The sequence below is a fragment of the Geotrypetes seraphini genome, chromosome 1 (genome assembly GCF_902459505.1).
Source record: "Geotrypetes seraphini chromosome 1, aGeoSer1.1, whole genome shotgun sequence".
NCBI lineage: Eukaryota > Metazoa > Chordata > Amphibia > Gymnophiona > Dermophiidae > Geotrypetes > Geotrypetes seraphini.
This window is the reverse complement of record NC_047084.1, coordinates 127,058,268-127,076,069: the sequence shown is the minus strand read 5'-3', so window position 1 is coordinate 127,076,069 and position 17,802 is coordinate 127,058,268. Positions and strand designations below refer to the sequence as shown.

The 17,802-nt window shown below is 46.1% G+C and overlaps 1 protein-coding gene across 5 annotated transcripts in view; it reads left to right on the top strand.

The window, feature by feature from the left end:
• PDE5A (phosphodiesterase 5A) overlaps nucleotides 1-17,802 on the top strand; it is a 323,063-nt gene that overhangs the window by 127,850 nt on the left and 177,411 nt on the right. For all 5 annotated transcript variants that reach the window (XM_033938157.1, XM_033938176.1, XM_033938166.1 and 2 more), the window contains one exon: nucleotides 3,639-4,209. In XM_033938157.1, coding sequence (XP_033794048.1) covers nucleotides 3,639-4,209 — 571 coding nt within the window. The remainder of the gene's footprint in view (nucleotides 1-3,638; nucleotides 4,210-17,802) is intronic.

Below are 17,802 nucleotides of genomic sequence, written 5' to 3'. Positions count from 1 at the left end.
CGTGCTCAGGTAGGGCTAGTCTTAGTTAGGGCACTAATCTTTGATCAGAGGGCCTCCGCGTGAGCGGACTGCTGGGCAAGATGGCCCACTGGTCTGACCCAGCGGTGGCAATTCTTATGTTCACTAAATAAAGGGTAGGCTAGAGTAAATACGTAGTATTGATTGTATGGAAACATTAAACATAGCATCTTACTGAGACACAGAGATTGTAAGTTTCTATATATTTCTTTAATCTGACCTTAATTAAGATAGTTGATCTGTGTTACTATTGATTTGAACTAATTAAAGCCAATTTTAAATCCCAAGCACCCCTCATATATACGTATAAGCATAACACTGAAAAGATCTAAACAGATCCAGTTACAATGTGATGAAGCTACTAAGTAGTGGATTTAAATCAACCCAGAGAAAATATTTCTTCACATAACATGTAATTAAACTCTGGAATATGTTGCCAGAGAATGTGGTGAAATCAGTTAGCATAGCAGGGTTTAAAAAAGGCTTGGATAATTTCCTAAAAGAGACATGCATAGGCCATTATTAAGATGGACTTGGGGGAAATCCACTGCTTATTCCTAGGATCTAGCTGGGACCTGGGTTGGCCACTGTTGGAAACAGGATACTGGGCTTGATGGATCTGACCCAGTAGGGCAAATCTTATGTTCTTATTAGTTCCTGGACCAGTTGCTCCAAGAAGCAGTCATTTATGATGTCTGGGAATTTTATCTCTCTGATGGAACATTTAACGAGTCAATGTTAAGGTAATTGGAATTGGCCGTTATTATACAATTATTGCCCAATTTTCCAGCTTTCCTAATCTCTGAAACCATTTCCCATCTGCTTCTCATTCAGTCCCGGGGGACTATAGTATAACCCTAGCTGTCTATTCCTTTCCTTCTAGCCATATGGATTCCACACTGCTATCTATGTCATGCAGAATGTTAATTTGATTTGATTCAATTCCCTCTTTAACATATAGGGCAACCCCTCCCCCCTCTAATTTGATCTGCCCTGTCATTGCACTATTGATTCTCTTCTTTCCGCCAGGTCTCCGAGATGCCTATTATATCTACCTCAAACTCTCCTATCTTATTTTTTAGGCTTCTAGCATTTGTATTCAGGAGGGGGGGAAGGGAAGCCTTTTTGTGGTTTACTTATTTTCTACCTGTGCTTGGATTCAGTCCCTTGACCTGAGGGTGCGGAGGCAGCAGCTCTACCTCTAGGCTACTTCGAAGATGACAGGGATCATTTGAGTTCTTTACTCTGCCTTCCTCTTAAACACTCCTGGCTTTCTTTCACCCTTATTGAAGCCTCTCTATTGGGACTCCATAAGTATCCTGTTTCAGTAACGTCCTTCACGGATACCCACACTGCATCTGTCATCTCCTCCCTCCCCCCAGTCTTAATTTTAAAGCTGTTCTATTTTCTTTTTAAATGTTAGCACCAGCAGCCGGTTTCCATCCCGGTTAAGGTGGAGTCTATCCTTTCGAAATAGACTCTCCCTTTCCTAAGCAGTCCAAGTCCCTCATCCCTTAGGGCCTTCTACCACTTGCAATTCTGCTAATTGCTGGTAATTTCAACTGTAAATCTTCAGGTCATCTCCAAACAGTAGATGCAGTTGTTGGCAAATTTTGGAGTAGGGCTAAACCCATAGCCCAAGGTGTTCGTAAGAGTAATGCCTCACTCAATCTTGATCTTAGGAATGACAAATCGACCGTCTACATGCTGCAGGTGACGCATATTTTGCCACAGTTTCATAATAAAGCTTCATGTATTCGGTCAATTTAGGGTTGATTTTGTACATTTCAAGGCAATTTATTATTTATTTATTTTAAAAATTTCCATACCGTTTAAAACTGAACGGTTTACATAATTTGCATACACAATTTTGAAAGAAAAACATGATTAAAATAAACATACAAACAATCCCCAGAAACCCTGATGACAAAATAATACCATAGTAAAGATCATGAATAGCTCATCAACTCTGCCAGAGAGGAAAATTATTGGCTAGAGAAAGGCGTCTACAAATCACTGCGTCTTAAGTCGTTTTCATGGCAATTTCATATCTGACCCACCAGGGCGTTTCATATCTTAACTCCTGCACAACAAAAGTCATTTTACCATTCTCAACAGGCCTTCAAAGGCTTCCTTGTAGGCGATCCATGCTATACTAAGATTTCTGCAGTTTTAAGGGTGGCCTAGTGGTAGAGCTGCTGCCTCCGCACCCTGCGGTTGTGAGATCAAATCCCAGCACTGCTCCTGTGACCCTGGGCAAATTGCTCAATCCTCCATTGCTTATATGTAGAGCAATTTGAATGTGTAACCCCAAAAAGGCTATGCACAAGGCCCATTCCCTTCCCTTCCATGATGGCTTTATTAAATGTTAGAATTTGTGTGTGTTTGTGTGCATTCACATGCATGTGTTTAAGTGTGGGTTTTGTCTCTTTTTGTGTCTGTGTGTATATGCCCATCTGGGGTTACCAGACATCCGGATTTTAAGGACATGTCCAGGGGTCTGGATGGCTTTTCCAAAACCCGGCACTTTGTTCAGGTTTTGAAAAGCTTAGAACAAATCACTGTCGGGCAGGAGCATATGCGTGGATGCGCTCCTTCCCAATGAGAGCAGGCAGTGGGGGACTGGGATGGGACTGGGCGTAACGTGGCAGGGATGGGTGGAACTGGGCGTGCCTGGGGGGTCTGGATTTTCCAAACGGAACATCTGGAAGCCCTATGCCCATCCATGTGTTTAGGAGTGGGTTTGCTATGTCGAGGGATGGGTCAGAGGGATCTGTGATGGGACCCTGCTATGTCCACTAATTGTCAGAGGGTTACATACAGCGACCCAGTTGTATGCACTGAATTTTGTTTGTATAGATCAGGGGTGTCAAAGTCCCTCCTCGAGGGCCGCAATCCAGTCGGGTTTGCAGGATTCCCGCAATGAATATGCATGAGATCTTTGTGCATGCACTGCTTTCAATGCATATTCATTGGGGAAATCCTGCAAACCCGACTGGATTGCGGCCCTCAAGGAGGGACTTTGAGATCCCTGGTCTAGATAGTCAGCAAATGGCATTAATTACAAGTTGATCTGCTTCTGAGTTGTGCATCAACCAGTCGGATGATCAGAGAGTGGAGGACACGGAGATCAGCATCGAAGCAAAGGGCTACTGGTCTCCCCTACCTAGTCCTGCAGGGCTCTGATCACGTTTCCTCTCGGAAGATGAGACGATCTTTCTTACAAATGTGTCCATAGTTTTTGGGCTGAACTGGGATTGGTTGTGCTGTGTTGCGTGCTGGGAATTTTAGTTCTGCTGTTTTGGGGGGAAATTCTGAGTCTGTGATTGCAATGGTAGAAATCCAGGCCTGACTCAGGCTGTCCCCAGTCATGTCTGCCTTCTCCAGGGACTGTCATGATATTCCAGCTTCAGCTTTTGTGCAAGCAGAAATTGTCCTGAGACAAACGAGCAGATGGTCACAGACATTAGGCCTGTTCAACCTCAACTAACAGGAAGCCCCCCACCCCAGGAAAAGGCTGCCTTAAATATTAGTGTCTTTGGGAGAGAAGTGGGGGGAGTGTTTGTTATGCGTCCTATGGTGCTAAATAATTGATGGCCTCTTGTTCCTTCCTTTCCCAGAGAAATGGTCAATGCATGGTTTGCTGAGAGAGTTCACGCCATCCCCACCAGCAAGGAGGGAGGAAAAGAGTGCCAGACGGAGCCCTGTGGCAACCAGCAGCCTGCCCGACCCGAGACACCCACCAGGAAAATCTCTGCCTCCGAGTTTGACAGGCCACTACGTCCCATTGTGGTGAAGGACTCTGAGGGTGCCGTGAGCTTTCTCCCCGACTCTGAAAGGAGGACACAGATGCCTCCACAGCCTCCCCGATTCAGCAGCAGCACGAGTGACCGCTGCACCAGACTTCTGGAGCTGGTGAAAGACATCTCTAGTCACCTGGATGTGGCAGCCCTGTGCCATAAAATCTTCCTCCACATTAACGAACTAATCGCTGCTGACCGGTACTCTCTCTTCCTGGTGTGCGAGGACAGCTCAAATGAGAAGTTTCTCATCAGCCGCCTTTTTGACGTGGCTGAAGGATCCACCCTGGAGGAGGCTTCCAACAACTGCATCCGCTTGGAGTGGAACAAGGGCATTGTGGGTCACGTAGCTGCCCTGGGACAGGCCCTGAATATCAAGGATGCGTACAAGGTATTTCCTTCTTATTTTAATGTGTTTTCTCCTTTGTGGGAGAAACCGTATTAAAACCATAGGAAAATACACAACAGGAATTCATTAACATAATATGGCAAACAATGCTGGGAATTATTATAAGCACATAAGCAATGCCTCTGCTGGGTCAGACCAGAGGTCCATCACGCCCAGCAGTCTGCTCACGCGGCGGCTCATCAGGTCCAGGACCTCTATAGTAATCCTCTGTCTATACCCTTCTATCCCCTTTTCCTTCAGGAATTCATCCAATCCCTTCTTGAACCCCAGTACCATACTCTAACCTATCACACCCTCCGGAAGCGCGTTCCAGGTGTTCATCACCCTTTGGGTGAAGAAGAACTTCCTAGCATTGGTTCTGAATCTGTCCCCTCTTAATTTTTCCGAATGCCCTCTCGTTCTTGTAGTTTTCGAACATTTGAAGAATCTGTCCCTTTCCACTTTCTTCATGCCCTTCATGATCTTGTAAGTCTCTATCATGTTTATTCTAAGTCTCCGCTTCTCCAGGGAAAAGAGCCCCAGTTTCTCTAATCTTTCAGCACATGAAAGGTTTTCCATACCTTTTATCAATCGCGTCACTCTTTTCTGAACCCTCTCGAGTATCCACCATATCCTTCTTAAGGTATGGCGACCAATATTGGACGCAGTACTCCAGATGCGGGTGCACCATCACCGATACAACGGCAGGATAACTTATTTTGTTCTGGTTGTAATACCTTTCTTGATAATACCCAGCATTCTATTCGCCTTCTTAGAGGCGGCTGCGCACTGTGCCGACGGCTTCATTGTCTTGTCCACTATTACCCCCAAGCCCCTTCCTTGGGTACTCTCACCCAATAACAGCCCTCCCATCATATAGCTGTACTTCGGGTTTCTACATGCAAGACTTTACATTTCTCTACATTAAACTTCATCTGCCATCTCTTAGCCCACTCTTCTAGTTTGTTCAGGTTCCTTTGTAAATCCCCACAGTCCCCTTTAGTCCCAACTCCACTAAATAGTTTGCTGTCGTCTGCAAATTTTATTACTTCGCACTTCGTCCCTGTTTCTAGATCATTTATAAATACATTGAACAGCAGTGGTCCGAGTACCGACCCCTGCGGAACACCACTCATGACCCTCCTCCAGTCCGAGTAGTGGCCCTTCACTCCTACCCTTTGCTTCCTACCTGCCAACCAATTTTTGATCCATCTATGTATCTATGTCTCCTTCCACCCCATGGTTCTTCAGTTTCCGAAGTAGGCGTTCATGGGGTACCTTGTCAAAGGCTTTTTTGAAATCCAAGTATACGATGTCTATGGGGTTCCCTTTGTCCATCCGTTTGTTAATTCCTTCAAAGAAGTGCAATAAGTTCGTTAGGCACGATCTTCCCTTGCAGAAGCCATGTTGACTTGTTTTCATCTGTTTATTCCTTTCTAGATGCTCATCGATGTTGTCTTTTATCAGTGCTATTAGAAAGGGAATAGAGAATAAAAGTATCATAATGCCTCTGTATTGCTTCATGGTCCAGTCAGATCTTGAGTATTGTATGCAGCTCTGATTGGCACATCTTAAAAAGATACCAGGGAATTAGAAGAGGTGCAGAGAAGGGTGACCAAAAGGGGACAAAGACTTTGAGTGACTAAGGCAGACAAGGGCAACTCCGGTCCTCGAGGGCCAGAATCCAATCGGGTTTTCAGGATTTCCCCCAATGAATATGCATGAGATCTATTTGCATGCACTGCTTTCAATGCATATTCATTGGGGAAATCCTGAAAACCCAACTGGATTCCGGCCCTCGAGGACCAGAGTTGCCCATGTCTGGACTAAGGGGACAAACACTTTATGAGGAAAGGCTAAAGAGCATGGGTGCTCGGTGACTGTTTGGGGAGGCTAAAGTGGGTGGAGCTAGGGGGGGATGGGGCATGGAGGGGCGAGTTAAAATCTTTGGAATTAGAGATTGGAGGGTGGCCAATGATACACCAATTTTTAAAAAGGGTTAGAACATAAGACTAGCCTTACTGGGTCAGACCAATGGTTCATCTAGCCCAGTATCCCATCTTCATGGAAGCCAATCCAAGTCACAAGTACCTGGAAAAAACCCAAATAGTAGCAGCATTCCATGCCGCCAATCCAGAGCAAGCAGTGGCTAAGTTCATAGTCTGTCTCAACGGCAGACTATGGACTTTTCCTCCAGGAACTTGTCCAAAACCAGCTACCTGTTTTACACCACTCAGGATTTTGTAGACTTCAATCATATCTCCTCTCAGCCTTCTCTTTTCCAAGCTAAAGAGCCCTAATCGTTTTAGTCTTTCCTCATACGAGAGAAGTTCCATCCCCTTTTATCATCTTGGTCAATCTTCTTTTAACCTTTTTTAGCACCACTATATCTTTCTTGAGATAAGGAGACCAGAACTGAGGGGAGATGAGGGGAAATCTGGTAAATTACAGACTGGTAAACCTGACCTAGGTGCTGGGCAAAATAGTTAAAACCATTATAAAAAATAAAATTACGGAACACGTAGACCAGGGCTGTATCGTCCTCCGGCTTCCCCCCTGGCCTCCCGGTCTTACCTTCAGCTAATTAGGGCAGCCTGCAGAGGATCGCTGGTGTTGTAGCAATCCTAGCAGGCCGCCATTGGTCTCCGCAGCACATTCCCTCTGCCATGGTCCCATCCCTCCTCTGATGTCAGGGGCAGAATTGCAGCAGAGGGAACGAGCTGCAGAGGATGGCGGCAGCCTGCTAGGTTTGCTACAGCACTGGCAATCCTCTGCAAGCTGCCCTAATTAACTTAAGGTAAGACCGGGAGGCCAGGGGAGAAGCCGGAGGACGATACAAAGAGCGCCTGTGCACTTCCCGGCTGACGCAAGGGACCCCCTAAAGCAGGAGCAGCAGCAGCAGTGGACAGCCAACAAGAGGCTGCCGCTCCTGCTTTAGGAGATCTGGTCGAATCGGCAAGCCTGATTTTTTTTATAACGAGTTGAATCAAATTGATTCACCAAAGTGAATCGATGAATCATTTAAAATTGGTGAATCGGGCAGCACTACTCGTGACCCTCAGCAAGTCACTTAACCCCCCCCCCCCCATTGCCCCAGGTACATTAGATAGATTGTGAGCCCACCAGGACAGACAGGGAAAAATGCTTGAGTACCTGAATAGATTCATGTAAACTGTTCTGAGCTCCCCTGGGAGAGCAGTATAGAAAATTGAATGAATAAATAGAGCTGGTCTTGTGACATCATAATGCCTCATTCCACCAATAAGAGCCAACCTCATCAGTGATGTCACAATGGCTGGATTGTCCTACACTTGGCTCACTTTTGCTATACTTTGATTTCTAGAGTGGGCCAGTGGTTAAAGCGCAACAGAAAAAAATCCCCAAAAAGGGAGACCCAATGATCCATAGTAAAAACAATGCAAAGATAAAAGCAACAGAGAAAGATGATTTTTATTCGCTCTTCACAATAAAAATACAAATAAAAGTCTGAATTAGTAATACATGTATGATTGTCCTGACACTACAAAAAAAGGGGGGAACATGCAGGCCTTCGGGGGGGACCTGGTGTAGAAGTACCCCTCTTTCCTATTGTTTCCCGTGGTTTTAAAAATCAATTACCCTGTAATTATTATTATGTATATTGATTAATATATTATGTATATTGTGATTTCTTTAAAAATCATATTTTTACCTTTTGTACAACGCTTTGTAATTTGGAAAAGCGTTCAATCAAATATCATGAATAAACTTGAAACTTGAATAAACTTGAAGGGGGTCCAAAGAGACGTGCATATGCTGAACTGGTGGGGGGAGGGAGGGGAAAAGAAATAATGGATTTAAAAACAGAGGAGAGGGAGAGAGATGGTGGACAATGGGATTTAGGGAGGGAAGGAACCGAAAGGGAGAGAAGTTGGACACAAGGGATGGTGTGGGGGAGGATGGAGATACTGGATAAGAGGGTAGTTGGGAAGAGAAAAGGAGAGCTGGGGTGGACCCTGGGGTGGTGGGGAAGGAGGGAGAGATGCTGGATGAAAGGGTAGTTGAGAAAAGGAGAAATGGTGGATCTGGGGATGGTGGGGGTCCATTGCTGCAGCTGCGTGGATGGAGATTAAAAAAGGGAAAATGCAGACCTTCAGGGGAGGGAAGGGAAACAGAAGGGGAGGATAGAGATGGAAGATGGATGGTTAGCACGGAGTAAGAAGGAAACGGCAAATGGGCAGGAGACCCTGGCAAGCGAGTTACCAGAAGACAACTAGAGCCTGGGACCACAACATGATTTGAATAATGACCAGACAACAAAAGGTAGAAAAAAAAATCATTTTATTTTCTGTTTTGTGATTACAATATGTCAGATTTGAAACGTGTATCCTGCCAGAGCTGATGTTAGACTGCGAATGTGAGCTAGGATTTAACAGAGAGGAAAAGTTTTTTTTGTTTACACCATAGTGCCAGTGTGGGTAGGAGAGGGCAAAGGGGGTGAAGAGGCTATAAAATAAACCCACCAGGATGTTTGTAAAAAAACACCCAATTGGACAGGAAAATCGAATCGAAAAACCAATTCAATAGGCGGAATCGAATTGAAAATTTTTTTCCTGAATCAGGCCGCACTAGTGAGAAGGAAGAGTGTGAGAACTCAGCTCTTCATTGGGTCGCCCTTATCAGATTATTCTTCAGCTCTCCATTCTGTGCATACATTTTACGTGAATTAGTGTTGACGGTCTCTTTGGGTTCTTCCACTGTCTTTGCTGTTGGTTTTACATTTATCAGGTTCTGATTCCGATGCAGTCGTTCGCTGTCTCGGCTGGGCTTACATTTGACACGTATCAGTGTGACTCCTGCAATGGATTCTGATGAAGAGCTCTTCTGCTGCTGTCCGTGCTGTATTCCTGATTCACCCTTTAAATTAGTTAGGTACCTGTATAAAGTTCTGATGAGCACCAGAGCAGTGTTAATGATTGGTGGGGTAGTTAAGCAGAGCATGTTATCAGATTCTTTGGAGATGAAATGCTGTCTTCTGAATTTGCTAACTGAATTATCTAAAAATAACCATGTGAGCACTGACACATCCCTTGAATCCTCAAGTACAATTAAGCACTTCTAATTGGTCCTGAGAGATGTCAGCCGGCTGAGGTGTGAGCTGCATGTGACTGCACAGGGAGATCTGGGGCAGGTGTTGGTCATAGCCTGCCTGGAACACCTGCTGCCTCTCATTTCACCCTAACCTAGTAACATAGTAGATGACGGCAGGTAAAGATCCGAATGATCTATTTAGTCTGCCCAACCTGATTCAATCTAGAAATTAGTTGTTTTGGGGGGTTTTTTCTTGGCTATTTCTGGGCAAGAATCCAAAGCTCTGCCCGGTACTGTGCTTGGGTTCCAACTACTGAAGCTCACTCCAGTCCATCCAATCATTGAAGCCTTCCCCAGCCTATCCTCAACCAAATGGCCATATACAGACACAGACCGTGCAAGTCTGCCCAGTACTGGCCTTACCGTATTTTCACGCATATAGCGCGCGCGTTATATGCGTTTTTACCTACCGCGCATACCCCTCGCGCGTTATACGCGTGAGCGCGGTATACAAAATTTTTTTTACATAGTTCCCACCCCGCCCGACGCCCGATTCACCCCCCCCCAGCAGGACCGCTCGCACCCCACCCCGAACGACCGCTCGCACGCGCTCCCACCCGCACCCGCATCCACGATCGGAGCAAGAGGGAGCCCAAGCCCTCTTGCCCGGCCGACTCCCCAACTCCCCGACAATATCGGGCCAGAAGGGAGCCCAAACCCTCCTGGCCACGGCGACCCCCTACCCCCACCCCGCACTACATTACAGGCAGGAGGGATCCCAGGCCCTCCTGCCCTCGACGCAAACCCCCCTCCCTCCAACGACCGCCCCCCCCCCCCCAAGAACCTCCGACCGCCCCCCCAGCCGACCCGCGACCCCCCTGGCCGACCCCCACGACACCCCCATCCCCCTTCCCCGTACCTTTGGTAGTTGGCCGGACAGACGGGAGCCAAACCCGCCTGTCCGGCAGGCAGCCAACGACGGAATGAGGCCGGATTGGCCCATCCGTCCCAAAGCTCCGCCTACTGGTGGGGCCTAAGGCGCGTGGGCCAATCAGAATAGGCCCTGGAGCCTTAGGTCCCACCTGGGGGCGCGGCCTGAGGCACATGGGCCCAACCCGACCATGTCGGGGAGTCGGCGGTCCTTCGGGGTGGGGGTGCGAGTGGTCCTGCTGGGGGGGGGAATGTATCGGACGTCGGGGGGGGGGGGCATCAGGCTTTCAGGATGGGGACAGACCTTCAAGGGGGACAGGCAGACCTTCAAGGGGGGACAGGATTGCAAGGGGGACAGGCAGACCGAAGGGAGTGAAAAAGCTATAAAATAAACCCACTAGCTTGTCAATGTGTTGAGAGGAAGAGGTGGTCTGGGAAATTCTGCTGAGAAAACTCCGGGTCCATTTCCAGGGCAGGGCGGGCGAAAGGAGAGTCGGGACAGCGCACGGAGAGTCGGGGAGGGCGAAAGGAGAGTCGGGGTGGCCAGAGGAGAGTCGGGGCGGGCGAAAGGACAGTCGGGCTGCATGCGCGGTATACCTGTGAGCGCGGTATACAAAAGTTGTTGTACGTAAAATCGTGGTTTCTGCGCGCTATACCCGTGTGCGCGTTTTACATGGGTGCGCGTTATCTGCGTGAAAATACGGTAGTTCTTCAACATTTACTATTATTTTCTGACTCTAGAACAGTGGTGGGTAACTCCGGTCCTCAAGGGCCAGAATCCAGTCAGGTTTTCAGGATTTCCCCGATGAATATGCATGAGATCTATTTGCATGCACTGCTTTCAATGCATATTGATTGGGGAAATCCTGAAAACCCGACTGGATTCCGGCCCTCAAGGACTGGAATTGCCCACCCCTGTTCTAGATTCTCTGTGTTCACCTCATGCTTCTTTGAAACGACTGTAGTGGTGTGAGTAGAATACGACAACCTTACGTTACAGCCAGTGTGACCATAAAGTGACTGTTCTGACTTGCCTTCCAGGGCCCCCTTGGCACTCGGCTGCCTCTTCCCTGGGATCACCGTAGGCTGCAGTGGCGTAACGAGAGTGAGAGGTGCCCTTCCCCCACCCTCTTCTCCCCCCACCCTTTCCTTCCCCGCCCCCTCCTACCGCACATGCACCCAGAAACCACTTCACAGGTCATAGACCTGATGGGCCGCCGCAGGAGCGGACCGCTGGGCAAGATGGACCTCTGGTCTGACCCAGTGGAGGTAACTTCTTATGTTCCCTTCCCCCATAACTCTTTAACGTTTGCGGCGCGAGCAGCGATCCCAACTGGCTCTTCTTCTGACGTCCAGGAAGTGACATCAGAAGAAGAGTCGACACTGGGGCGAGCAGCAGGTTGGGATTGCTGCTCAGGCCGCGAACGGGGGGAAGGGAAACTGCGCACACGGTGGGGGTGGGGAGGAGCACGGGTGCTGGTAGACTGCAAAATATGAAACCAAATAGGGTTGACATGGGGAAAAGTTTCCAAACCCTGTCTTGTATTCTGGCCTCTTTGGTGGTATGACATTTGGCTCCTCCTCTCTCCTGTCTGTCCTTGATGCCATGGGTTCAGTGGCAGTGCATTAACAAAACATCCAAGCAGCACCCGCTCAAACTCAGGGGCGGAAAATTTCATGGTGACACCAGAAAGTATTTCTTCACAGAGAGAGTGGTTGATCATTGGAACAAGCTTCCAGTGCAGGTGATCGAGGCAGACAGCGTGCCAGACTTTAAGAATAAATGGGATACCCATGTGGGATCCCTACGAGGGTCAAGATAAGGAATTTGGGTCATTAGGGCATAGACAGGGGGTGGGTAAGCAGAGTGGGCAGACTTGATGGGCTGGAGCCCTTTTCTGCCGTCATCTTCTATGTTTCTATGTAAGCCTTGCTCAGCTTACGCAGGCAAGAACATGATCTCGTGATGGTTGCAGTTGGCATAGCCATCATTGAATAGACATAGCAAGGAACCAGGAGCTACCCACGGGTGGGTTTCTCTGTCCCTGCTAGAATTACACCAGCAGCTGTAGGGAAACTTGAAGCATGTTGGCAGCGTGCTGGGAGGTCAACATAGCAAATACTGGTCTTAACTCACCGTGACACACTGCCTATAATCTGTTGTTCGCTTCCCAGTGTGGCCAGATAGGAGGAAATGTGCTGAAGAATCTCATCACCTGCTGTCACAGGCTTACAAGCAGGAAAGGATCTACCTAAGAGCTGCTTCTACGGTCCAGCCACAGGGGAAAAGGACAGTGAATCGGAAAGCTGCATAAGAACATAAAAATTGCCATACTGGGGACAGACTGAAGGTCCATTAAGCCCAGTATCCTATTTCTAACAGTGGCCAACCTGGATCACAAGAACATGGCAAGATCCCAAAAGAGTAAAACAGAGTTCATGTTGCTTATCCTAGGAATGGGAAGTGGATTTTCTATCTTAATAATGGCTTACGACGTCAACCAAAACTTTTCTTAAACCCTGCTAAGCTAACTGCTTTCACCACATTTTCTGATGATAAATTCCACCTGAACAGGTGCTGAGTGAGGATCTGCTAAGGGGTTGAAAACTCCACTAGAATATCTTACCTGCTGGCATTCAGACTTGGGAAAAGGTGCATGTACTTTTGCAAACACAGTATGGCTACAAAACATTGTGTCGCCAAACTGGTGCTCAGGTTACAACTTTGGCCTCTGAGCAGACCGAAAAAGTTACCCAAGCAGAAGCAGTGGTTCCAGGTGCAAGCTGTCTTCAAGTTGAATCCCTCCAGGACGTCATCTCCTCCACTTCTAGGGCTAGAACAATGATGGCAGATAAAGGCCAAATGGCCCATCCAGTCTGCCCATCTGCAGCATCCCACATTCTTATCCCACGTTTTCTTGAATTCAGACACAATCCTTTGTCTCTACCAGGAGACTGTTCCACGCATCTACCACCCTTTCTTACATTCCTGCTTAAATTTGTATCCTAATGCATTCTCTGTCTTAAAATTTTATGTATTTCTTTTGTTTTTACTATGTGATGTATTTTCATTTTTGAATTGTATTTTTCGCTGCATGCTCAGTTTTTACTTGTTGTGAACCGCCTAGAACCATTCTTGGTCTGGTGGTATATAAAAATAAATAATTATTATGATGATGATGTCCGCTCATTCCGGAGCTTCCTTTCAAATGACAGAGACTTGACTCGTGCGCATTTATGCCAAGTAGATATTTAACTGTCTCTATCATATCTCCCGTCTTTCCTCCAAAGTGTATACTCTATATTGAGATCTTTGTCTGTCCCCATACGCCTTATCACAACGACCACTTACCATTTTAGTAGCCTTCCTCTGGTCCAACTCCACCCTTTTGGAAGGTGCGGCCTCCAGAATTGTACACAATATTCTAAATGAGTCTTATACAGGGACATCAATACCTCCTTTTTCCTACTGGCTATCCTCTTCTTATGCATCCCAAGCATCCTTCTCTAACTTTCTCCAATGCCTTCTCAAACAGTTTGGGCACCTTAAGATCATCACATACAATCACTTCCACAAAAGTTCTTTACCCCCTAAACTGTACCACTCTCTCTGGTTTTTGCAGCCCAAATGCATGACCTTGCATTTCTTAACCTTAAATTTTACCTGCCAAATTTCAGGCTATTCTTCAAGCCTTGCTAGGTCCTTCCTCGTGTTGTTCACACCAGCGGTGTCAACTCTGTTCTATTGCAGATTTTGCAGATCTTATCTGACAGCCCTTCAGCAACATCGCTTACAAAAATGTTAAAAAGAAGAGGCCCAAGAGCTAAACCTTGAGGTGATCTGCATTGACCTCTACCCGCTGCTGTCTTTCACGTAACCAATTCCTGACACAGTCTGTCACTTTGGGGCCCATACTGCCTGTGTGAAATATTGTCAAATGCTTTGCTAAAATCGAAATACACCATATTTAGGTCTGTCCCTCGCTCTATCCAGTCAAATAAATTGATCAGATTTGTCTGACAAGACCTACCTCTAGCGAGTCCATTCTGCTTTGGGTCCTGTAATCGGCTGGCATCCCTAAACGTCACTATTCTCTGTTTCAAAAGCATTTCCATTAATTTACTTACCACAGAAATCGGATTTACCAGCCTGTAGTTTCCTACATTGCATTTTCCATTCTCTTGACATTACAAATGCGATCATTGAAACATGGCTGTGGCTGTCAAGAACTTACACTGGTCATCGACACTGTCAAGAACTATCAAGAACTTACACTGGTCATCGACTTGGCAACTAAGCTTCAATGCTAAAAAATGTAAAGTAATGCACTTGGGTAACAGGAATCCGTGCAGAACTTACACACTAAATGGTGAGACCTTAGCTAGGACTACGGCAGAACGTGATTTAGGAATGATCATTAGTGATGACATGAAAACTGTCAATCAAGTGGAAAAGGCTTCCTCCAAGACAAGACAAATGATGGGTTGTATCCGTAGAGGTTTTGTCAGCAGGATGCCCGAAGGATCTCCACTATCCCCCACCCTCTTCAATCTATACACTGCCTCTCTAGGAACCCATCTAAATAATCTAGGCCTAACATCCTATAGCTACGCGGATGACATCACCATCCTCATCCCATACGATCATTCCAAACCTACCATGACAGAGGAACTTCACCAAACAATGGAAGCAGTCACAACCTGGATGGGAAATCACAAACTTAAACTCAACCAAGACAAAACCAAATTCATCCTCCTAGAAAACGACAAGATCCAAACCACATCCATCCTTGACATAAACGCAACCAAATATCCCATCCAAACAACCATAAAACTACTAGGCATGACCATAGACAGATGCTGCACAATGCAGCCACAAATAAACAAAACAACTCAAAAATCATTCGCAATCATGAGAAACCTGAGACAAGTCCGAAAATTCTTTGAAAGCACACAATTCCTACTTATAGTACAATCCCTAATACTAGGAATACTGGACTACTGTAACATTCTCTTCCTCCCATGTCCGGCAAATACGACAAGACAACTCCAAACAATCCAAAATACAGCCTTAAGACTCGTCTATTCATTGAAAAAACACGACCACATCACTGAAGCCTACATCAACTCACACTGGCTCCCAATCCAAGAAAGAATCCAATTTAAATTTTACTGCATATTATTTAAAACACTACACGGAGACAGTCCATCATACCTGAACAATCGCCTCATCCAAGCAACCAGCACCAGACACAGAAAAACGCACTCCCCATTCATACCCCCCCCATCCAAAGAAGTGAAAAGAACAAAACTACATGACGGCCTCCTGGCCACACAAGCTGCAAGACTAGATAACCAAATCTCCAACCTTCTGATGACCACCCCAGACTATAAGACGTTCAGAAAAGAAATAAAAACCACACTTTTCAAGAAATTCCTAAAACAGAAATAACAACACGACCACAAAAAGCCCTCAATATCTTCATATTACCTCTCAAGCTATTCTCTACAATTCATATAATTCTGTTATTCTGTAACTCTGTAATTCTTTATTCATTGTAATTCTGTCCTTAAACTAACCTTTTTGTAATCCGCCTTGAACCGCAAGGTAATGGCGGAATAGAAATCCCTAGTGTAATGTAATGTAATGTAATAATGCCGTTGTACAGATCCACGGTGAGACCTCACTTGGAATATTGTGTACAATTCTGGAGACCACATTACCGGAAAGATGTGCTGAGAATTGAGTCGGTTCAGCAAATGGCCACCAGGATGGTCTCGGGGCTCAAGGATCTCCTGTATGAGGAAAGGCTGAATAAATTGCAGCTGTACTCACTTGAGGAACGAAGAGAGAGAGGAGACATGATTGAGACATTCAAATATATCACGGGCCATATCGAGGTGGAAGATGAAATCTTCCTTCTTAAAGGACCCTCGTCCACAAGAGGGCATCCGCTGAAAATCAGGGGAGGGAAATTTCATGGTGACTGCAGAAAGTATTTCTTCACCGAAAGGGTGGTCGATCATTGGAATGAACTCCCGCTGCAGGTGATTGAGGCCAGCAGTGTGTCAGATTTTAAAATTAAGGGGGTAAAGTCAGGGGGGGTGGGTCATTAGAGTGGGCAGACTTGATGGGTTGTGGCCCTTTTCTGCCGTCATTTTCTATGTTTCTATGAGGCAGATTAACGATGTGTATGTTTTGCATGTGCTATTGGAGCCCCTTCACTAAAATATAGAAAAACAACAATTGTAAAAGTTTCAGTAAGAATCCAAACTGAGAATGAGTCACAATGGAAATAAATAAAAGAATAACAGTAGAAGCATGAACTAAAAGGTCACAAATGAAATAAGATACATAAAAAATGTAAAAACCAACCAACCAACTAGCCTTTGAAAACCAAACAAAACTTAAAATGTTGCAACATTTGCCTATGCCCCTAAAATGATTAAGGGGTTGGAGGAGTTGCCTACAGTGAGATTAGAGAAACTGGGCCTCTTCTTGCTTGAGAAAAGGAGACTGAGAGTGGACATGATTGAAACGTTCAAGGTACTGAAGGGAATAGACTTAGTAGATAAAGACAGGTTGTTCACCCTCTGCAAGGTAGGGAGAACGAGAGGGCACTCTCTATAGTTAAAAGAGGATAGATTCCGTACAAACGTAAGGAAGTTCTTCTTCACCCAGAGAGTGGTGGAAAACTGGAACGCTCTTCCGGAGGCTGTTATAGGGGAAAACACCCTCTAGGGTTTCAAGACAAAGTTGGACAAGTTCCTGCTGAACCGGAATGTACGCAGGTAAGGCTGATCTCAGTTAGGGCTCTGGTCTTTGACCTAAGGGCTGCCATGGGAGCGGACTACTGGTCTGACCCAACAGCAGCAGTTCTTATGTTCTTATGTTGGTGAGTGGGGAATTGATCTACTTGGGTGAAGTCTCACCTCCCTGGGGCTGTGTAGGGAGATACAGGCCAGAAGAAAGCAAAACGCCTGAGTTTTCGATTAGATTACTCTTCTGTCCAAATCCAAGATGAAAATTCCATTACTGACCATCTATGAGGGGAATCAAGTCTAAGCAGAGGCCCTGTAAATTGTTTATCATTTGGAATTTGTTTCCTTGGGATCTTTGTGGAATTGCTTCTTATATTGTTTTTCGTAAATGCATGAAGTCCTGGTTAAGAACATAAGAAGTGCCGCTGCTGGGTCAGACCAGTGGTCCATTGTGTCCAGCAGGAGGTTAAGTTCTATTTTTGGGTGTGTATGTACTTCTGATCTACACGAATAGGTATTTTGTGCCCTGCTTTGAACGTCTTTTGTGAGGATATAGAAGAACACCGAAAACAATAGCTTATGGGCCATTTGACCTTTATCTGCTGTCATGTTTCTATGTTGAACTTAAAATCACCCTGTCTGAACTCAAGCTCAAGGCGGCTTTTGCTCAGGTGCAGTGGGTATAGTCCTGTCCTGAAGGGCTTAGTAGCAGAAAGTGAAGTGACTTCCCAAACTCAGGATTTGAACCAAGGCTTTCCTGTATTCACCTGGTGCTTCTATCACTAGGCAGTGGTTGGGATTCCAACAGGGGGGGGGGGGAAGCCAAAAAGATTT